The sequence below is a fragment of the Macaca thibetana genome, chromosome X, assembly GCF_024542745.1.
Source record: "Macaca thibetana thibetana isolate TM-01 chromosome X, ASM2454274v1, whole genome shotgun sequence".
NCBI lineage: Eukaryota > Metazoa > Chordata > Mammalia > Primates > Cercopithecidae > Macaca > Macaca thibetana.
This window is the reverse complement of record NC_065598.1, coordinates 2,420,960-2,444,569: the sequence shown is the minus strand read 5'-3', so window position 1 is coordinate 2,444,569 and position 23,610 is coordinate 2,420,960. Positions and strand designations below refer to the sequence as shown.

The window sequence follows — 23,610 nt, the reverse complement described above, 5'->3', positions numbered from 1 at the left end:
GGAGTCCAAAGAGATTAGAAAAGATTTGATACTTATGACATAAAATAGTAAGAGCAACATTTTTATTAAAAAAAACAAATTATTAGAGACCAGGACTCACTATGTTCCAAGATTGGTTTTGAACTCCTAGGCTCAAGCAATCTTATATCAGCCTCCCAAAGTTCTGGGATTACAGGCACGAGCCACTGCACCCAGCCAACCTTTTCTTAAGTCAGGTTCTGTTCAAAGTAGACGATGATAGTTGAGATAAAAATAGCTTTTCATAGGTTTTCTTAAAAATACATCACCCTATATAAGACATTTTCTCATGTGGGCAAACCATCCATTTTACCCGCATGGGCATTTCTTTTTCTTCATGATGTCAAAGCTGAAGCAACTACTTTAGAAACACGGATTTCAAGATTGTCTTCTTGTGTGCAACCCATATGAAAATTTTAAGTTATGGCTGAATATTTTCAAGTATTAACTGTGCAAGGAATATGGAAAATGGTGGCCAGGTAGAGAAGGAATTCTGCCCAAAAGGAGTGGCTCCTTAGGTCACCCTTTACAGTGACACTTTAAACCATAGCCCAGGATAAATACATTCCAGCTAGAGTGGAATATGAAGTGGTTGTTTGGGAAAGATGGATGAAACCACCTTTACAGAATTATAAATAATGAGAGAAATCGAACATGACCGATTCCATCTTGCTTCTAACCTCACAGGCTACACTTCTGTTGTTGTTGTTGTCTTGTATTTGTTTTGCTTATTCTAGCATGGTGCCCAAGATAACAATGAGATCAATTTACTTTGTAGTTAAACTTGGAGTCAAGGGAAAGTGAATATCCGCCTTGTTCAGAGATGAAAGCTGCATGCAGAAGACAAGGTTAGGATTATGGTAGGGATCTGAACTTTGCTAAAGAATATGTATTGTCAGGCTGGGTACAGTGGCTCATACCTGTAATCCCAGCATTCTGGGAGGCTGAAGCAGGAGGACTGCTTGAGGCCAGGAGTTAGTGATTAGAGGGCGCAACATAGCAAGACCCCATTTTCCCAAAAAAAAAAAAAAAGCTATCCACATGTGGTGGCGTGTGCTTGTGGTCCCAGCTACTCAGGAGGCTGAGGTGGGAGGATCGTTTGAGTCAGGAGGTCAAGGCTGCAGTGACAGTGATTGTGCCACTGCACTGCAGTCTGGGTAACAGAGTGAGCCCGTCTCAAAAAAAAAAAACAAAAAAAGAATAAATGAGTTTACTTGATGCTAAGAGAGTATTTCTTTTGGAATGCTCGCATTGTAAATGCAGCTGGCAAGTACTGGTGTATAACGTTCGTGCTAAGAGATTCAGGTGTGGAACTTGATTCTGCTACCAGCTCTGAAGGACATGGGAGTATGAGAAAGAAATTGAAATTGCTTACCCAGCATGATCGTAATTAAGTGTTCTCCAGTCATCTGCAAAGTACGTCCTTAACACCAGTGTTTTCAACCCGAGTGATTCTGCACCCTGGGAGACATTGTGCCATGACTAGAGATATTTCTGGTTGTCACGACTGGGGAGAAGGTGGTGGTCACTCCCTGCTTCTAGGGAATGGAGCCCAGGGATGTTTTTCAACATTCCACAGGACGGCCCCTACAATAAAGAATCATCCTCCTCAAATGTAATAGTAGGGTAGTGGCGTAACCATGCCTCATCCCAGAACACAGAAAGTCAGGCTGAAGGTCAGGCAACCTGGGAGTTCCAATTTGGATCCTGGTTTTATCTCCTTGATGTTCAACTTGTGCAAAAAATAACTGTATGAGTGTTGACAGCCTTCCCTCAAGAGCAACATAATCTAGTAGACTTGGCCTAGAGTGCTAGGTGTTCTTAAGCCCATGGAGCCTGTGCTTTGTTCTTTCTGATGTGTCAGACTCACAAAGAATGCATGGAGCTACAGGTTTGTAAGACGGCTTATTTGGCAAGCGGGGGTCTCAAATCCAAACTCTGCAATGTTCAGGCTATGGAGACTATAAATGCATTAGGATGAATATTTTTGTGAGTCAAGACGTAGAAGTGTGCAGACAGCTCTTATTTGAAAAAAAGTCCTTGAAGTGATTCATTTTACATCTAACGTTGCCTGCAATGTATGCTCCGCCTCAATATGAAAACAGAAATGGCGCTCCCTGGCAAATAGATGAGAAAACACCCTGGTGCACAGAGCTAAACAGAAGTGATAGTGACAGAGTCACATGGGTCAGCAGCTGTACACATATGGTAATAGTTGCGGCTATGTACGCACAGTCATAGTTGCAAGTGTAACCTGAATCGTTTTCTGTCTTCTTTTTATGTTTGAGGCAAATAGCAAAAGGAAAGAAAAAGGCATGAAATTTAAGGGCTATGGAGTGATTATTCAAGATGAATTTCAAGAGAAGCACTTTTCCATTTTGGAAAATGCACTCTGTCTAGATCAAAAGCCAGAAGGGATTCCACCTTCCTGCCATTGAAAAACTCCGTGTTCAGCACCAGATGTCTGGGCTCCTTCCCTGAGAGTGAGGTTCTGCAAATAGAACAGAAGGTCTTTTGTGGACGCCTGAAAGAGCCAGCAGTACATTCCTAGGGGACTTGCCTGATCTGTTCCTGGGACAACCTAACTTGGTTTCTGCGGAATTCCTGTTGCTGCTTTTCAGAGTGAATCAGCTACGCACATGCGTGAGCCAGCCGTTCGGTGCTGCCGAGACAGCCTGTGCGTGTCTGTTTTGGCAAGCAGAAGACGTTTCTTCCAAGGAACAGCCTCCCTGCTGAATCCAGCCGCTGTCGCCCTGACACAACTGCATCTCAGGTAACTGGCCTTCCTTGGGCTTCTTCTCACAGGCCGGCTTTTGCACGTGCAGAGACGCTCCAGGGCGTATTCTTTTGTGCCAAACTGCGTCTTTTCAAACAAGTCCCTGTCAATGTTTTAAAAGTAATTTCCTTTCAAAATAATAATGATAATAATCAGTGCAAATATCAAGAACAGATTTTACATGGGAGATTTCGAAACGTAATGCGTAAGAAAAAGCAACAAGGAAAGATATACCAAATGGGAGACATGGCATCCACACTAGATTCTTATCTTAGCGCTGCTGAAGGCACATGCACTGAACATTGAGGAGATACTGGAGGTGAAAAGCGAAATTGGGTTTGGGAACAGGGCCCAGGCAAAACGCTGAACACAGGCTCGCAGCCCGGGGCTGAGATCAGGGCGGGAAGAGAATCAAAGGCTACATTGTCAGTCTCGCATGGGCGCTTCCTCGTCTTTTTCTTTTGTCTTTACTTGTATTGTATTGTATTATATTTTATTGCAGTCTATATTTTGTTATTTTGTTTTATTTTAAATTGAGACAGGATCTTGCCATGTTGTCCATGCTGGTCTCAAACTCCTGGCCTCAAGTGATCTTCCCATCTCGGCCTCCCAAAGGCCAGAGTGTGCCAGCTGAGATTACAAGCGTGAGCCACCGCGCCCAGCCTTGTCTCTTTCTAAAGATATCTTGTATCTTTAGAATGAAACAGTAGAAAATTTTATTCAGTAGTAAAAACTCAATCTGGACCAAAATGTTTAACATTCTAAGGGTTAAAGTGCAGAGTTCTTTGGAAAAGAAAAATCTGCTTTTATTGTGTCGCTAAATACATAAATACATCACTTCAGAGGTAGGCCACAGACTTGATATATAACCGTACATCATACGACTGTTCAACCATGATTGAGGGTCCTATATTTAGACACCAAAATAACCAGCCAGATAAAACAAACAAACCATGTTCCCCAGGCAAGTCAGAAGCAGCCCTTAATATGCTTTTTCTTAGAAAAATCATATACATATGTATGTTATATGTATATATGTACTTGTTTTATATGTGTATATGTACTATACATACACTGTAAACATTTTTATTAAAAAATGTACATATATTAATGTATAGATGTACATGCTTTGTATGTATATATATTATGTATATATGTATGTTATATATACATCCATGTACATATATACATTATATGCATGTACATATATACATTATATGCATGTACATATATAAAAAGACGTGAACATATAAACATGTATATAGATGTCTATATCTACATGTTTACATATGTTTTATGTTTATATTTATATGTGCATTTTATAACATGTATTTTATGTATATGTGTACATACATGTACATATTTTATGTATCTATACATATATGTACATATATATTTTAAAGTGCATATTATTTTTATAAAGAAAAACATGCATATTTTAATAAAGAAAAATTATGCTTTATTATATATTTATATATTATATATTATATTTATAAATTTTATTTTATTATTATTATTGGATTTTTTTTCTAGAGATAGGATCTCACTTTGTTGCTCAGACTGATCTTGAACTCCTGGGCTCAAGCAATCCTCCCACCTCCGCCTCCCAAAGTGCTGGGATTATAGGCGTGAGCCACCACGCCCAGCCTTATTTACACATTTTACATACATTTATACTATGTATGATATACAAAAGTTATTATATATTATATGTAATAAATATGAATATACAAATTGAAATATAGATGAAAATATTCCTTTAGGCCCCCTATGAGGAAATGACTTAAGATTTGTTGCCAAAAATCACAAAGTCAAAGCAATTACCATTAGGGCACACACCTGTGGCAGGAAAAGAACGCGTTTCTGACACCCCTTCTAATACTCATTTGGAGACATGCCATCAAAACCGTTTACTCGTAAAAATGAGTCAGGCCGGAGTGTGCCAGCGTTTCAGCTCCTCATCCAGGAAGCAGGGTGGTTTCCACAGCCACGTCAGGAGGAAGTGAGGTCAGGCGGGCTGTGTGACTTTTCACAGACCCAGTATGTGGCTGCATGTGAAGTTGTGAAGAGACAGCAGGTGGAACTCTATGGAACCCCGTCCTTGTAAGTCAAGGATGGTTGAATAATAGGGACCGTTGTGTAAGTTTCCATTCCATAGAGTAACTTCCCCACAATGATCATGCAGTGCCTCAGAAACTGCTTCCTGCCCCCTTGATCTTGTCTTGTCTTTTCTTTTCTTTTTTGAGACGGAGTCTCACTCTGTCGCCCAGGCTGGAGTGCAGTGGCACAATCTCGGCTCACTGCAACCTCCACCTCCTGGGTTCAATTCTCCTATTCAGCCTCCCACGTAGCTGGGATTACAGGTGTGCACCACCACACCCAGCTAATTTTTGTATTTTTAGTAGAGATGGGGTTTTTCCATGTTGGCCAGGCTGGTCTCAAACTCCTGACCTCAGGTGATCTGCCCGCCTCGGCCTCCCAAAGTGCTGGGATTACAGGCGTGAGCCACCATGCCCAGCCCATCTTTTTGTTTTAAAATCAAGCACTGCTTGAAAATAATCCTTTTTTCACTTTTTTTTTTTTGCTTATTTTTTTCTTTTTATTTTTTCTTTTCTTTTCTTTTTAGTGTTTATTATTATTATTATTATTATTATTATTGAGACAGAGTCTCTCTCCGTTGCCCAGGCTGGAGGGCAATGCTGCGATCTCGCCTCACTGCAACCTCCAACTCCCGGGTTCAAGCAATTCTCTTGCCTCAGCCTCCCGAGTAGCTGGGATTACAGGCATGCAACACCATGCCTGGCTAATTTTTGTATTTTCAGTAGAGACAGGGTTTCACCATGTTGGCCAGGCTGGTCTCGAGCTCTTGGGCTCAAGTGATCAGCCCACCTCATCCTCCCAAAGTGCTGGAATTACAGGCATGAGCCACTGTGCCTGGCCTTTTTACTTCTTTGTTTGTTTACTTAAAAAATTTTTTTTCTTTTTTATCTTATCTTTATTATTTCTTATTTACTTCATTTACCACTAAACAAATAACTTCTTGAAAAACAATTTTTTTTGAGGCCAGGTCTTGCTCTGTCACTCAGGCTGGAGTGACACTGCAGCTTCAACCTCCCAGGATCAATCTTTCCACCTCAGCCTCCTGAGTAGCTGGGACTAGAGACGCATGCCACCGTGCCTGGCTAATTGTTTTATTATTTGTAGAGACAGGGTCTTGCTATGATGCCCGGGCTGGTCTCGAAGTCCTGGGCTCAAGCGATCCTCCTGCCTCAACCTTCCCAAGTGCTAGGATTACAGGCATGAGCCACAATGCCCAGCCTAATTTTTTTTTATTTTTGAAGAGACAGCATCTCACTTTGCTGCCCAAGCTGCTCTGAAACTCCTGGCCTCAAGCAATCTTCCTGCCTCATCCTCCCAAAGCGCTGGGATTACAGGCATGAGCCACCATGCCAGGCTGGATATGATCATATTATAGCAAGCGCCCTGTGTAACAGCTAGGCAGTCACTTAAAAACCTAAGGACATTGGCAGAGCGTGGTGGCTCACGCCTGTAATCCCAGCACTTCAGGAGGCCAAAGAGGACAGATCATTTGGGCTCAGGGCTTTGAGACCAGCCTGGGCCACATAGCGAAACCCTGTCTCTACAAAAAATAAAACAAAATAAAAACCTAAGGAAACTGACTACTGGATTGGTAGACGTGGGCGTGGCTTTGAGACTCCCCCATGCTGCGATGTAGGGGGAGTCTGTGCTCGCTCGGTCTGTCCTTACTCTCTCTGATCTTCTGACATGGGAAAAACAAACTCAAAGTCAATCATTCCCAGCTCAAAGCCTTGTGGGAGTGCTCTCTGCCTTCACGCTTGCTTCCTTTGGAAGAGAACCTTCCTTTTCTTGATCGGGGGTTCAGGAGGGAACCCAGGAGCAGAGGTGAGTCCTGTGAAGGTTCGTTTGTGCTGGAATGGGACTCCAGCCCCAGGCATGAGGCAGTGTGGTGAACAAAGAGATCCCCGTTCCCTTTTCTGTCTCTGAATAATTGCCCAGTTTGTTTTTATAAAGCAGTACCAGTGACTTACAGGCCTAGGAATGTAGCTCTTTCCTGGAAAAGGGGGATTTGTTTTCTAATCTGCAGGAGAGGCCTTGGGCAGGCCCCAGGCTCTGGGTCACCTCAATGTCACAGCTTCCAAAATTAAACTCATTCAAGGCTTTTATCACCATCTCTTTATTTTTTTAACGTTTTTCTCCAAGAAAAAATTTCATCTTTTTACTTATAAATACATAACATTGCAGAAGAAAGAAAAATTAGGTCGAGCACGGTGGCTAAAATCTGTAATCCGAGCACTTTGGGAGGTCGAGGTGGGTGGATCCCTTGAGCCCAGGAGTTTGAGACCAGCCTGAGCAAAAGAGGAAATCCCACCTCTACTTTAAAAAAAAAAAAAAAAAAAATCAATAACCAGGCATAGTGGCAGGTGCCTGTAGTTTCAGCTACTTGGGAGGCTGAGGTGGGAGGATCGCTTGAGCCCAAGAATTTGAGGCTGCAGTGAACTATGATCGCACCACTGCTCTCCAGTCTAGGTGAGACGGCAAGACCCTATCTCAAAAAAAAAAAAAAGGAAAAGAAAAGAAAAATTAGAAAAAGAACACTTTAACTAAATCGCCACACCCAGAGATAAACCGCTGCTGGGCAGGATTGCTGCAAACCGTCTTCCCCTATTGGGTGGTGGTTTGGGGTTTTCTCATTACATTTGTACAGTATTTTGCTTCTATTCAGTTTTCTGACCATCGGCAGCGTGACATTGTAGGTCAGAAAGCAAAGCTGAGGGTGTTAAATGCTCATTTTGGTTTTCCCTCCATGTACAATTTTAAATCAATCTATTTCCCGGTGGAGGTGCCATTAGGTTGGTGGAAAGTAATTGCGTCTTTTGCTATTGCTTTTAGAATATGAGAATTGTGTGTGCTCTCTAGGGTAAAACAAACAAACAAACAAACAAACCTCACGAGCAGGGCGTACACCTTATCCCTTCCTTCTGTGTTCTAAACAAAGCACAAATGATATCTGAGGTCTTTTTCTCTTCAACAGACGGAAAATTACTGGAGATGTAGCAATTCAGTGTTAGACATCCATCAATAATGTCAGAAGCACACTGGTTCGGTCTGGAAAGGCGGGACAGCTTGAAGCAAAGGCAGGAAGACTGTCAGCAGGGAGGGAGCTTCCAGGTCACAGACAGGGTGAGAGAGGAACAGTTGCCTTCTTTTGAGTTTCTGATGAGCCTTTCCAAAGGAGGCGATCAGATACATGTCATCTCAGTGAGCAGAGGGGTGACTTTGACTAGAATGGGAGGCAGAGGCCCTAGGCAGTTCCCAGCTTGACTTTCAGCTTTAGCTTAGTGACTTGCGGGCCTCAAGATTTATTTTCCTTTCAGAAAGCTCATTGTCTTTCTCAGAAGACTGGTTTTGTCCCTGAATCCTGCTAGGAGCAAACACCCCTCCCAGCATCCCCTAAAAGGCGATAAGGGGAAATCCCTCAACCAATCGCTTCTCTCCCACTCACACCCTGGGGTTTTGCAGCCCTTCGGACCTTGCCCACCCCTCCTCTCTGCCCTCCCCGCTCCCACACCAGCTGTGTCTATCCTTGGTCAGGTTTCACCGGGACAGCCACCATGGCCACCTCTAGGCTCTCAGTGCCTGCTGGCTCCAGTGTGTCCTCACTCACTGGCTGCTCGGCCCTTCTAAAAGTGGCCAGGTCACTCCCCTGGTTACTCAGAGGCAGAAACCCAACACATCTGCACGCTCCTGTCTCTTTATCTTCTAGGCATGCCCACGTCCACTCAACGAAAAGAAGCGAACTCTGTAGAATATTTGAAGAGATTTATTCTGAGCCAAATAGGAATGATCATGACCCATGACACAGTCTTCAGGGGGTCCTGAGAACATGTGCCCAAGGTGATTGGGGTGCAGCTTGGTTTTATACATTTTAGGGAGGCATGAGACAGCAATCAAATACATTTAAGAAATACAGTGGTTTGGTTCAGAAAGGTGGAACAAGTCAAAGCCAGGGGACTTCCAGCTTATACATAGATTTAAACATTTCCTGGTTGACAATTGGTTGAGTTCGTCTAAAGACCTGGGATCCTAGGAGGCTGAGGCAGGAGAATCACTTGAACCCGGGGGGCGGAGCTTGCAGTGAGCCAAGATGGTGCCATTGCACTCCAGCCTGGGCAACAGAGCGAGACTCCGTCTCAAAAAAGAAAAAAAAAAACAAACAAACAAACCTGGGATCCCTAGAAAAGAAATGTTCAGGTTAAGATAAAAGATTGTGGAGACCAAGGTTCTTCTGGAGTCTTATAGTGGCTGCCCTTAGAGACACTAGATGACACTATTCAGACCTTTAAAAGGTGCTAGAGTCTTAGTTAATCTTTTCAGGATTGGGAAGGTCTGGAAGAAAAAGATGTGAATCTCTATGTGAATAGAAATTATTTACATCTTTACAGATGCAAATTTTTCCCCACAAAGGACAGCTTTACAGCACCATTCCAAGATATGGCAAAGAAACATGTTTTGGGGTAAAATGTTTTGATTTTCTTATTTGTCCCATGTTATGCCGGAGTCAGATTGGAAAGCAAGTCACGATATATAGTTAAATGAAACCCTTCTGATGAGAATTTATGGTTTGTAGTGCACGACTCTCCAGACCCCTTAGATAGGAATTCAGGCAAGATAAAAAGAAAAATCCGAGCTTTGTCCTCAGTCCCATGCACAAGCCACATGGGGTGAGACCACTGCAGTACCCTGAAGGCGACCTCTTGCTGTCTGCAACTCTAATTGTTATCTTCCATCTCACTCCTTTCCTGCTCTCCACCCTGGGCTCTGCACCCTGGGCTCTCCACCCTGGGCTCTCCACCCTGGGCTCTGCACCCTGGGCTCTCCACCCTGGGCTCTCCACCCTGGGCTCTGCACCCTGGGCTCTCCACCCTGGGCTCTGCACCCTGGGCTCTCCACCCTGGGCTCTCCACCCTGGGCTCTCCACCCTGGGCTCTCCCTCACTTTTTGGAGAGACTGAGGGGCCACCCCTCTGTGCTTTGGGGTCGCCCGTTTCCCTCCATGGACAGAACATTTCCAAGTGTGGGCAATGGTCGCCCCGTCTTCCTGCAGCACCTGCCCCTAGCAAAGAAGGCGAATGCTTCTCTCCTTCATGCAGCACTCAGTGCCTGCGAGTCCTCTAGGCCTTTTTCCTTCACACTGACACTCCCAGTTCTGTTTTCGAGTCCGCACCTCCTGGGCTCCAGCAATCCTCCCACTGCCGCCTCCCAAAGAGCTGGGATTACGGGCATGAGCCACCACGCCCAGCCTCTCATTGTATTTCTGATCTTCATACCCTCTACTCAGATTCTTTCGTGTATCATCCAAGCTTTGATCTTGCCCCGCTTCCCCCTTCCAAATCAGGACTCTCTCTGCGTTTCTGGACATTAGCAATCACCCTCGCCCTGGGCTCAGGAAGCAGAAGACAAAAGAAGCTGCTTCCGGACACTGGGATTCTCTCCTCACTTGGCGATCTTCTGCCCTGACCACGTCACTCGTGGGCTATGAAAGCTGGTAAAGGGGATGGAGACCCTGTGATCACTTTCCTCCTCTTTCTCTGAAGACTCCATCTGGCTGTGTATTGAAACATGCTTTACATTCTTAACATAGCATCAAACATTTTCGAAGCCTTTTCACTCGGGAAGAGCATTCCTTTATGACATTTTGGTCATTGTTTTAAGATATTTTTGCTATTGATATCATGAACGGGAATCAAAGTTCCCCTTTCTAATTACTTACTGTTTTATTTATAATCAGTTCAATTTCTGCTGTCAATGTGATTGTGGACATCTTTATGTCTTACAGGAAGTAGAGATAGAGACAACATGTTACGTCTGCACCATTCTTGGTAAGATACAATTATATGCACTCATTAATAGTCTTTTCTTTCTTTCTCTTTCTTTCTTTCTTTCTTTCTTTCTTTCTTTTTTTCTTTCTTTTTCTTTCTATCTATCTTTCTTTCTTTCTCTCCTTCCTTCCTTCCTTTTCTTCTTACTTTTTTTCCTTTCTTATATAGAGACAGGGTCTCACCATGTTGCCCAAGCTGGTCTTGAACACCTGGGCTCAGGTGATGCTACCGCCTTGGCCCCCCAACGTGCTTGGATAATGGGCATGAGCCACCACGCCTGACCACTTCTGGATCTCTTGATGGTTCTTTCTCAGAATGCACTGATAGTGATTGATCCTGCATCTGGAGAATGAAGCATGAGACCCGTGATTAATAGATGTGCTCCATGCTCCCTTGATCTGATGTTGTCCCAGGCAGCCTCAGAGGGAATTGTATTTAATTCTTGGCAAATCGGGTGGGCATCAACCTCTACCATCGGCCAGGTGTCTGGTTTTCCAGGGAAAATCAGGGTTTCCCCTACTGCAAACCTTCTTGGAGACTCAGATTATATCTTTACTGCATCCCACTGGGGATTGGGACACTATGGCCCTGCTGTCCACATGCATTCCCAGGGTGGCATCGATGAAAGAGGCAGCAATGATAGTGGCAGGCTGTATGTCACCAAGCCCTGTGGAAATGCTCCCTCGGGGTACGCAACTACCAGGGCTTTCTCCTCCAGGCTAGAACCTCCTTCACCTCCAAACCCACTTCTCCTCAGATACCAGTGGGCTAAAGAAGTCAGTCCTGGGTATGTTCATCTGCGCGCTGCAATGCGCAGAGGGTTTTCATAGACTCAGAAGTAGCAGCTCACTGTGTCTCACCTTGCCCCAAGCTTGTGTCTCTTCCTTGCTCTGCTGGGTGGTCCAACCCCTAACCCCAGCCCCCATTCCCTGTATTCAACACAATTTGCTTAAGGAAGAACAATGAAGAAGAGGCAACGGAGAAGGGACAATAGCTGTTCTGGGGACCCGATCCATCCAAGAAACCATGACCAAGGCAGGCTTTCTGTCTGTTTCTGCTTTTTATGGTTGCTGTTGCCGTAGTTTTGAGACAGCTTTGCTCTGTTGCCCTGCAGTGTTGCGATCTCAGCTCGCTGCAGCCTCAACCTCCCAGGCTCAAGCAATCCTCCCACCTCAGCCTTTGCAGTAGTTGGGACTACAGGCACATGCCACCATGCCCAGCTAAGGTTTGTATTTCTTGTAGAGATGAGTTTTCACCATGTTGCGCAGGCTGGTCTTGAACTCCTGTGCTAAAGCAATCCACCCGCTGCGGCCTCACAAGATACTGAGCTCACAGGAGTGAGCCACTGCACCCCACCAAGGCTTTCTGTTAATCGTGAGTTTAAAACAACAGACTTTAGAGCATCCAAAAACAAACACTTAAAGGCCAAATAAAGTCATCAACAGTATCAGTTAATTGTAACCAGAGAAAAACAATCAAATGCCTAAGAGATGTCCTCAAAGCTATTCTGAAATGTGATGATAATATCAATACCTCTTAACATAGTGATGCCACCTTCCCCCATACACAAGTTCTGCAAGCGAGATGGACAGGAGCGTGATGCAGTCTCTGACAGGTTGTGTTTCAGGAGCTGGCTGGCCGGGATGCTGTCTGTGCTGCTAGGTTTGGTGCCATCAGCTTCCAGCAACATTTCCACCTCCCGACCGAACATCCTTCTTCTGATGGCAGACGACCTCGGCATCGGGGACATTGGCTGCTATGGCAACAACACCATGAGGCAAGGGACAGAGAATTACTCACCTGGTGCCCCCAGTGCAGACACCAGAAGAAAGAGAAGCCACTGAAAATGCATATAACCCTTGATCTTGGCAGTTCACACTTCAAGAGTTCTGCACTTCTGCGTTTTCTAACACTCCCTAATGTTACTTTCTTCCCACGCCAGCACTAACCCCACCTCAATCCATCCTACATATGACTGCTCATTTCATTTTTATTTCTATTTTATTTATTTTTTTTTTTTTATGTTTATCTGAGATAAAGTCTTGCTCTGTGGTCCAGGCTGGATTGCACTGGTACAATCACAGCTCACTGCAGCCTCGACCTCCCAGGTTCAAGTGATCCTCCTGCCTCAGCCTCCCGAGTAATTCTGGGACTGCAGGTGCCCACCATCATGCTTGGGTAATTTTTAAATTTCTTATGGAGGTGGAGTTTTGCCATGTTGCCCAGGCTGGTCTCCAACTTCTGGGCTCAAGTGATCCACACGCCTCAGCCTCCCAAAGTGCTGGTATTGCAGATGTAAGCCACCATACCTGGCCTCATTTCTTTTTTTTTTTTTTTTTTTGAGAGAGTCTCACTGTGTTGCCCAGGCTGGAGTACAGTGGCGCGATCTCGGCTCACTACAACCTCCGCCTCCGGGATTCCAGTGATTCTCCTGCCTCAGCCTCCAGAGTAGCCGGGATTATAGGCGCCTGCCACCGCGCCTGGATAATTTTTGTATTTTCAGTAGAGACAGGGTTTGCCATATTGGCCTGGCTGGTCTTGAACTCCTGGCCTCAAGTGATCCACCCGCTTCAGCCTCCCAAAGTGCTGGGACTACAGGTATGAGCCACTGTGCCCGTCCTCGTTTCATTTTTTAAATATGATTTTTATCCACCCAGTACATAATGGACAATGCTTTAGAAATGCTATCAGCCGGGCATGACTGTAATCCCAGCTCTTTGGGAGGCTGAGGCAGGAGGATCACTGAAGGCCGGGAGTTCAAGACCAGCCTAGGAAACAGTGAAATCCTACCTCTACAAAATATAAACATTATTTTTGTTTGTTTGTTTGAGATGGAGTCTTGCTCTGTCACCCAGGCTGGAGTGTAGTGGCACGATCTTGGCTCACTGCCAGCTCCATCTCTACATGCCATTCTCCTGCCTCAGCCTCCCGAGTAGCTGGGACTACAGGTGCCCGCCACCATGCCCCCCTAATTTGTTTGTATTTTTAGTAGAGACGTGGTTTCACCGTGTTAGCCAGGATGGTCTCGATCTCCTGACCTCATGATCCGCCTGCCTCAGCCTCCCAAAGTGCTGGGATTACAGATGTGAGTCACCACTCCCAGCACATTTTAATTTTTTTAATTAAAAAAAAATTAGCCAGGCATGGTGGATGCACCTGTAATCCTAGCTATTCAAGAGGGTGAGGTGTGGGAGGATCACTTGAGCCCAGGAGTTTGAGGTTGCAGTGAGCTGTGATCAGACCACTACGCTCTGGGCAGCAGAGTGAGACCCTGTTTCAAAAAATAAACAGGCTGACCATGGTGGCTCACGCCTATAATCCCAGCACTTTGGGAGGCGAAGGCAGGCTGATCACTTGGAGGTCAGGAGTTCAAGACCAGCCTGGCCAACATGGTGAAACCCCCGTCTCTACTAAAAACACAAAAATTAGCTGGGAGTGGTGGCAGGCACCTGTAATCCCAGCTACTTGGGAGGCTGAGGCAGGAGAATCACGTGAACCCGGGAGGGAGAGGTTGTAGTGAGCCTCAAATAGTGCCACTGCACTCCAGCTTGGACTCAGTCTCAAAATACAAACAAACAAACAAACATACAGAAGCCGTCAGTGTCGTTGCCTGTAAGCGGAAGACCAATATTGATCTCCGTCTCACTCCCAACCCCATCCATCTAGCCAAGCCCAGCACATACGCGGGATTTCAGTCCTCCCTGCTGGAAAGCTCTGCTTTTCATTAGGAGGGTCCACACCCTCTTAATGCCAAAATCGGGTGTGTCCATCTGTCATGAGCTAGAGCTAGTCCATCCTCCTGTCTGAATTCCAGCCTTCCACCCTCATGTAGCACTTACAGTGTGTTGGCGTCCATGAAGTCAAACCTTCTCATGAACACTGTGAGTCCCGGAGAAGGTGCCCTGGGCTCTCAGTTCTGCATTCCCTCTGAGGTTGCTCTCTCAGTACCAATAGTGCCTTATGGAAACTTAGTCACTCTATCTACTCATTCATTTATTTATTTCAGAGACAGGTTGTCTCTCCGTCACCTAGGCTGAAGTACAGTGTTGCAATCACAGCTCACTGCAGCCTCGAACTCCTGAGCTCAAACAATCCTCCTTCCTCAGTCTCCCAAGTAGCTGGTTCTACAGACATGCGCCACCATTCCTGGCTAATTTTTCTATTTTTGTAGGTTTTTTTTGGTAGAGACAGGGTCTCGCCATGTTGGCCCGGCTGGTCTTGAACTCCTGGCCCCAAACAATCCTCCTGCCTTGGCTTTCCGAAGTGCTAGGATTACAGGCATGAGCCACCGCGTCCAGCCACTCACTTCTATTTAAATGAGTTGATGTTTCCTTAAAGGTTCAGAAAACATTAGAAATCTTTGACATTACGTTTAGGTCATTCCTAAGAACATCTTGAAGCGCTCTACAATGACCAGCAGACCGTCTATTAAGTAGCATGTAGCTGTGCTTATGAAAATCCTGTCTAATTTTAACAAGTAAAGCTGTTAATGTGTCCCTCCATAGGACTCCAAATATTGACCGCCTCGCAGAGGACGGCGTGAAGCTGACCCAACACATCTCTGCCGCATCTTTGTGCACCCCGAGCAGAGCTGCCTTCCTCACGGGCAGATACCCTGTTCGATCAGGTTAGTCTCTCTTTCAACTGCACTAGGGTGCGGCCTGGTGTATTAATCATAGTTTTTAGTTTGTACATTTTGGTTTTTTTATTAGGTTTTTTTTTTAATTTAAATAGAGATTGGTGGGGCGGGAGTGTCTCTCTCTATCTTGCCCATACTGATCTTGAAATGCTGGGCTCAAAAGATCCCCCTTCCTTGACCTCCCAGAGTGCTGGGATTACAGGCGTGAGCCACCGTGCCCAGGCAGCTTTTATATTCTGATGCTTTGACATCTTAGGGCTTTGCTGACCTTGGCAGGACTGGCCCTCCCAGGGCTAGCCAGTTCTTAGAGACAGCAAACAAGTCACTTGGGAGTGCACCTTTCATAGATAAACCAATCAATCCAGAGCACACACCCCTAACCATCACCTTTATGAGGTTTTCATATATGGGGCCACTCTCTCTTTGCCCTAATGCCCCCAGAATCAGGTACCAGCTTTCTAGGGACAGCCCCTACAGATGAAAGCCCACGGAAATTGTACAAACTGGCCAGTCTTAAGCCGACTTACCCTACCTTGCCAATTGCTTTCCAAAAAAGAAAAACAATAAATAAGAAAGGCTTTTTCCATGCTTTCCCCTCACTCCCTCTGCCTCCTGACCAACCCTGAAGCTTCCCCATATAATCACACAGCATGGCTCACCCCTGCCTCCTCTTAAACTGTGAGTAATAAACTATCAAGAACTGTGAGTAATAAACTATCTCTCCAATGACAGTCATCTCCTGATCTGTTGGCCTTGCCATAGCTAAATAATGATAAAACTTTAATAATAATAATAATGATACGTAACACCTACATTTTAAAACACTTGGGTAGAGGCTGGGTGTGGTGGCTCATGCCTGTAATCCCAGCACTTTGGGAGGCTGAGGCAGGCAGATCACTTGAGGTCAGGAGTTCGAGAGCAGCCTGGCCAACATGGGGAAACCCCGTCTCTACTAAAAATACAAAAATTAGCTGGGTGTGATGATGAGTGCCTGTAGTCCCAGCTACTTGGGAGGCTGAGGCAGGATAATTGCTTGAACCCGGGAGGTGGAGGTTGCAGTGAGCCGAGATCACGCCACTGCACTCCAGCCTGGGTGACAGAGCAAGACGCTGTCTCAAAACATACAAACGAACCCTTGGGTAAAGATTTGGAATGTCTAGAGAGCAGAATAAAATTTTATCAGTGGCTACTAACCTTGTCAGTACGTTAGAATCATCCAGAGGATATTCCTACCATCCGAAAGCCCAAGTTCCACCCAAGACTGATAAAAATTAGCACCCCTGGGGTGATAACCAGGCATCAGAATATTTTGAAGCTCCCCACACGATTCCAATGGGCAGACAAGTTTGAGAACCTTTGGATTATATCAAGAGTTTGATGAAATTATAAAATCATTTTTAGCTCAGGCACAATGGCTCATGACTCTAATCCCAACACTTTAGGAGGCTGAGGTGGGAGGATTTACTTGAGTCTAGGAGTTCAAGACCAGCCTGGGCAACATAGTGAGATCCCATCTCTACAAAAAATTTAAAAATATTAGCTAGGCATGGTGGTGTGCCCCTGTAGTCCCAGCTGCTTGGGAGACTGAGGTGGGAGGATCAGTTGAGCCCAGGAGTTCAAGGCTGCAGTGATCTATAGTCATGCCACTGCACTCAAGTCTGGGTGACAGAGTGAGACCCTGTCTCTGCAAAAAATTTTAAAATTAGCCAGGTGTGGTGGTGCGCACCTGTAGTCCCAGCTACTCAGGTAACTGAGGTGGGAGGCTCGTTTGAGCCCAGGTGATCGAGACTGCAGTGGGCATTGATTACACCACTGCATTCCAGCCTGGACGACAGAACAAGACCTCATCTCTAAATAAATTAATTAACACAAAAAAAAAAAACATTGTAAGTGTTTTATTCCTTGTTCACTGAATTATATTACTTATAACCTGCACATAACGGGAAAGTCCATCTTCTCACTAACGTTTTCAACAAATTAATCATTTACTTTGCTGCCAAAAATGCAGTCCACTAGGCAAAGTCATATAGGAAGTCCATTTTCAATTTAATTTTAAGTAAGAGAGATTTTTACCAAGCGTTCTATTTTTAAATAAATAATAAATAACAAACAGAAAAAAAAAATGTGTAACAGTAGTTCTTTTTCTTAATAATTGCTCAAAGGGATGGTTTCCAGCATTGGTTACCGTGTTCTTCAATGGACTGGAGCATCTGGAGGTCTTCCAACAAATGAGACAACTTTTGCAAAAATATTGAAAGAGAAAGGCTATGCCACTGGACTCATAGGTATGTACGTTTTTAAAAGTGGTACGCGCATGACTTTTACATGGAAGGGACATTCAGCTAAAAAGTTTGGAAAGGAAAATGGGTGAGGTGCTGTGGGATTTTCCACTAGACAGAAAGCTGCATATATCTAGGAACCATGTTACTTTCCAGGTTGTTTACTGCAAAGTAGATACTCAAGAAATACCAGATCAGGCAAGGTGGCTCATGCCTATAATCCCAGTACTTTGAGAGGCCAAGGTGGACAGAGTGCTTGAGCCCAGAAGTTTGAAACCCACCTGGGCAACATAGCAAGACCCCACCTCTACAAAAAAATAATTATAATAATAAATTTAAAAAAGAAATAAAATGTGCTCATGCCTATGGCATACACTCCAAGCTCTGTTGCACAACACGCAATCGCTGCTTTGTTCTGTGGGATCCTCTCCCGCCCTTCACATGGACTTTGTGTCTTAGACATTAGTGTCTTAGACTGAACACCTTCAGCTCTTTCATGGTTGGTTTATGGATCAATTGAGCTAGTTTAGCGCTGTGATCTAAATGTTTGTGTCCCCCTAAAATTCCTGTGTTGAAACTCTTACCCCCCAGGTAATGGAGTCAGGAGGTGAAGCCTTTGGGAGGTGATGAGGTTGTGAAGGTGGAGCCTCATATGTGGGATTAGTGCCTTTACAAAAGTGACTCTGGTCAGGCGCGGTGGCTCATGCCTGTAATCCCAGCACTTTGGGAGGCCAAGGTGGGTGGATCGCTTGAGGCCAGGAGTATGAGACCAGCCTGGGCAGCATGGCGAAACCCTGTCTCTACAAAAAAAGAAAAAGAAAGAAAGAAAAGGAACATCACCTTAATGAAATATTTGGCATCTCACACAATGTTCTCGTAGACCATGATAAAAAAAAATAAGAAAAAATACATTATTTTATCAAAAAGGTCTGTAATGCTACCTATTTTTCCCTTCAGTGTGTATGAAGATGTCTACTAGAATTATACCTCCCTGTCAGCTTCCATAACTAACATGGTTATTCTTCTACAAGTCAACAAAGCATGTTATGTACTGGATGAAAAACAAAATGAATGGCAATAGTTCCTTGAGAGGAGACCAAGTTGCCATTATCATTATTGTGTTATAGTAATGATTTTTATCAATAGTTCCATTTATTGATAACAAACAACATGACTAGTGGATACAATGAATATAAAATTCAATAAATTATATATTTCTAAAAATTAAAAATTATAAAATGTTCTTTAATTTTTTACCAAAAAAAAAAAAAATCTGGGGAGATTCAGTCATCACTGTCACACAAAGGTGCATTTTCTCCAATGGACATTTGGTTTTTTTGAGACAGGGCACTCACTCTGTTACTCAGGCTACAGGGCAATGGTGCGGTTATGGCTCACTGCAGTCTCGAACTCCTGGACTCAAGTGATCCTCCCACCTTAGCCTCCCAAGCAGCTGGCACTACAGGCTTGCACCACCATGCCTGGTTAATCTTTTCTATTTTTTTTTTTTTGTAGAGACAGGGTCTTCCCATGCTACCCAGGCTGGTCTCAAGCAATCCTGGGCTCAAGCAATCCTCTCACCTCGGCCTCTCAAGGGACTGGGATTATAGTTGTGAACCACCATGCCCGGCCAACTATAATTTTTCTAAAACAGAAGAGTCTATCCTTATGGGATATTCATTGGGCAATCATGAGGTTTTCCAGATGGCAGACAGCACTGGAGTGGTTGACATCTCTTTGTCAACACCATAGTAGTGGCCGCATGGAAGCAAAGGCTATGCTTTGACTGAATTTGAAAGGTGCGCCTTGCGAAACCCACCACCGACTTCAACCGTGGCCACTATGATAGTGGTTTCTCAGAGAGAGGACAATTCCAAAGCCCAGAAGTCTTCTGCCCATGCTGATGATATCACATGGTGCTTTCTGGCCTTCATCATTGCACTGCAGAACAAGGTGCGATAGACTAAATAATGGTCCCCAGAGATGTCAGGCCCTAACCTCTGAATCTAGCAAATATTAGCTTATATGCAAAAAGAGTCTTTGTAAATGTGATTAAGTGAATGATCTTCAGGTGAGAAAATGATCCTGAATTATCCAGCTGGGCCCACTGTGCAAGGACAAGGCTTCATTTAACATGGAGGTACAGGAAGATTGGGCCACAGAGAGGAGAAAGCAGTGTGATTAAAGTGATGTGACCACAAGCCAAGGGATGGCTGGAGCCACCCACAGCTGGGAGAGGCAGGAAGGATCCTCCCTAGAGCTTCTGGAGAGAGTATGCATGTGTCTGTGCCCTAATATCCTCTTCCTATGGGACACAAGTTCTATCAGATTAGGGCCTGTATTAGTCTGTTCTCACGCTGCTAATAAAGACATACCCAAGGCTGGGTAATTTATGAAGAAAAGAGGTTTAATGGACTCCCAGTTTCACATGGCTGGGGAGGCCTCACAATCATGGTGGAAGGCAAAGGAGAAGCAAAGCCATGTCTTACATGGCGGCAGGCAAGAGGGCATGTGCAGGGGAACTCCCATTTATAAAACCATCAGATCTTGTGAGACTCATTCACTACCGTGAGAACAGTATAGGGGAAACCACCTCCATGATCCAATTATCTCCACCCGGCCCCACCCTTGACACATAGGGATTATTACAATTCAAGGTGAGATTTGCATGAGGACACAGCCAAACCGTATCAGTGCCAAACCAATGACCTCATTTTACCTTACTTATCTCTTTGAACACCCTGTCTCCAAACACAGTCACATTCTGAGGTCCTGGGTGTTAGGGCTTCAACTCAGAAATTTGAGGCAGGCCAGGATCCAGCTCACAACAGTCATTGCAGATATAATCAAGTAAAGATGAGGTCTCTACGGTGGGTCCTACTGCAAAGACTGCTGTCCCTATAAGACAAGAGATTAGGTCGCAGACACACACAGAGGACAACGCCATGGAAACATGGAGACGGAGACTGGAGGGATGCGACCACAAGCCCAGGGAGGCCTGGAGCCCTCAGGAGTTGGGAGAGGCAGGAAGGATCCTCTCCTAGAGCCTCCAATTTGAGTGTGGCCTGGAGACACTTCGATCTCAGACTCCTGGTCTCTAGGACTGGGAGAGGATACATTTCTGCTGTATTAAGTGAACAGTTTTACAGTACTTTGTTCCACCTGTCACAGGTAACTCATATTTTGGTTAAAGCTGACACACGGGGTCCTCATTCCCCTGAAACGATGAGGCCAGATTGCGGGGTGCAAGTAACAGCTAGTGCTGCCCACACTTCTCTGCAATCTCCCGGCCCCTCAGTGTCTAACAGAGTATCAGGAATGCGACAAACAGTCAATATCGACATGTCCAGTTGTGCTCAGATGCTTGTCACATCAACATCCTTTTTGCCTCTCAGGAAAGTGGCATCTGGGTCTCAACTGTGAGTCAGCCAGCGATCATTGCCACCACCCCCTCCACCATGGCTTTGACCATTTCTACGGAATGCCTTTCTCCTTGATGGGTGATTGCGCCCACTGGGAACTCTCAGAGAAGCGTGTCAACCTGGAAAAAAAACTCAACTTCCTCTTCCAAGTCCTGGCCTTGGTTGCCCTCACACTGGTAGCAGGGAAGCTCACACACCTGATACCCGTCTCGTGGACGCCGGTCATCTGGTCAGCGCTTTGGGCCGTCCTCCTCCTCGCAGGCTCCTATTTTGTGGGTGCTCTGATTGTCCATGCCGACTGCTTGCTGATGAGAAACCACACCATCACGGAGCAACCCATGCGCTTCCAAAAAACGACGCCCCTTATTCTGCAGGAGGTCGCGTCCTTTCTCAAAAGGTCAGCAGAAAAGTGTCAGCTTCCTCCAAGCACTCAGCTTTGGAATGAAAATGCATCCTAAATAGTCTTCTTCAGTCAGGCATGGTGGCTCATTCCTGTAATCCCAGCTGTTTTGGAGGCCAAGGTGGGAGGATCACCTGAGGTCAGGAGTTCAAGACCAGCCTGGCCAACATGGTGAGACCCCGTCTCTACTAAAAATACAAAAATTAGCCCAGTGTGGTGGTGCGTGCCTGTAATCTCAGCTACTCTGGAGGCTGAGGTGGGAGAATCACTTGAACCTGGGAGGTGGAGGTTGCAGTGAGTTGAGATCACATCACTGCACTCCAGCCTGGGTGACACAGGGAAAACCTGTCTCAAAAAAAAAAAAAAGCCTCTTCTTTAATTGACATTTGAAGAATGGGATAGCCATGACCTAGAAGGACAATTTTTTGGTAAAAATGGGGCATAGATGAGGGTCAGTGGAGCCTTGTGACTTGCCTTGTGTCCATTAAAACATTGTTACTGCTGAGCTGGGTATAGTGGTACACACCTGTTATGCCAGCTACTCAGAAGACTGAGGAAAGAGGATATTTTGAGGCCAGAAGTTAGGGACCAGCCTGGACAACACAGCAAGACCCCATTTCTACAAAGATTTTAAAAATTAGCTGGCTGTGGTGGCATGCACTTGTAGGCCCAGCTACTTGGGAGGCTGAGGCAGGAGGATCACTTGAGCCCAGGAGGTTATGGCTATGTAGTGAGGCTATGAAGGTAGCCTGGGTGACAGAGCAAGGCCTTGTCTCAAAAAGAAATTGTTACAGGTCAGCTGGAATTTGCTGTTACTCTAGGGTCAGTCTTACTCCATTGGCATCCTCGGATCACCACAGGCACTATTTAAGTAAACTGCATCACCTGAAGGGCTTTATAATAAATTATAAATTTTAAAAATGTCTGTCATCAGAAGTCAGATGTCTTATGGCAGAACTTAGCCTGCAGTCAACTGTATGGCAGGGAGACTTCCTGTGTGGGACCAGGAGAAATAGGATGAAAAGGGTTCTCAACACTACACAGCTATTTTCATGCTCGCCAAGGGCATTCTAGGAAAGATGAGGATACCATCAAAAGTCACCTTACCTGGTGACAGTGAGGTTGTCATCATCTCCTACAACATTCATATATATATATATATATATATATATATATATTTTTTTTTTTTTTGAGACAGAGTCTCAAGCTGTGGCCCAGTCTGGAGTGCAGTGGTGCAATCTTGGCTCACTGCAACCTCTGCTCCTGAGTTCAAGTGATTCCCATCCCTCAGCCTTCCAAGTAACTGGGATTACAGGCATGCACCACCATGCCCAGATAACTTTCATATTTTTAGTAGAGATGGGTTTTGCCATGTTGGCCAGGCTGGTCTTGAACTCCTGACCGCAAGTGATCCACCCACCTCAGCTTCCCAAAGTGCTGGGATTACAGGCATGAGCCACCGCACCCAGCCTCTTAGAGAGAGGTCATCCCGGCAATACCTAATGTATGACAGAAAGGACATTGACAATTAGCTTGCAAATTAAAGCAGGTAAGACTGTTGCATTCTTTTTGATTTCTAATGTGACAGGATCTGGCTATGTTGCCCAGGCTGGTCTTGAACTCCTGGGCTCAGCCTATCCTCCTGCCTCAGCCTCCCAAAGTGCTGAGATTACAGGCATGAGACACCATGCCCAGCCTGATGTGTTCTAATTAAGGCTAACACCTTCACCATTGCTCTTATGCTTTAAGGTTCTAGATTAGACCATGAAGGCCAGGTGAAGGGAGGGAGAAGCTAAAGCACTACTTTCAAGGAGGACAATGAAAATAATATTAATAACCCAATATGCCTCATTTTTTTTTTTTTTTTTTTTTTTTTTGAGACGGAGTCTCGCTCTGTCACCCGGGCTGGACTGCAGTGGCCGGATCTCAGCTCACTGCAAGCTCCGCCTCCCGGGTTCACGCCATTCTCCTGCCTCAGCCTCCCGAGTAGCTGGGACTACAGGCGCCCGCCACCTCGCCCGGCTAGCTTTTTGTATTTTTTAGTAGAGACGGGGTTTCACCGTGTTAGCCAGGATGGTCTCGATCTCCTGACCTTATGATCCGCCCGTCTCAGCCTCCCAAAGTGCTGGGATTACAGGCTTGAGCCACCGCGCCC

The 23,610-nt window shown here is 45.3% G+C and overlaps 1 protein-coding gene across 4 annotated transcripts in view; it reads left to right on the top strand.

The window, feature by feature from the left end:
* Positions 1-2,615: 2,615 nt before the first annotated feature.
* The window catches only part of ARSL (arylsulfatase L), a 32,076-nt gene continuing 11,081 nt past the window's right edge, over positions 2,616-23,610 (top strand). For 2 of the 4 annotated variants that reach the window (XM_050776653.1, XM_050776652.1), the window contains exons 1-6: positions 2,616-2,791; positions 10,673-10,715; positions 12,331-12,492; positions 15,221-15,342; positions 17,517-17,639; positions 21,029-21,452. In XM_050776653.1, the coding sequence (XP_050632610.1) occupies positions 10,693-10,715; positions 12,331-12,492; positions 15,221-15,342; positions 17,517-17,639; positions 21,029-21,452 (854 nt within the window). In that variant the 5' untranslated portion in view covers positions 2,616-2,791; positions 10,673-10,692. Of the gene's footprint in view, positions 2,792-10,672; positions 10,716-10,891; positions 11,170-12,330; positions 12,493-13,023; positions 13,314-15,220; positions 15,343-17,516; positions 17,640-21,028; positions 21,453-23,610 lie in introns of those variants that run through there. The other 2 variants (XM_050776655.1, XM_050776654.1) reach the window with 2 other exon arrangements.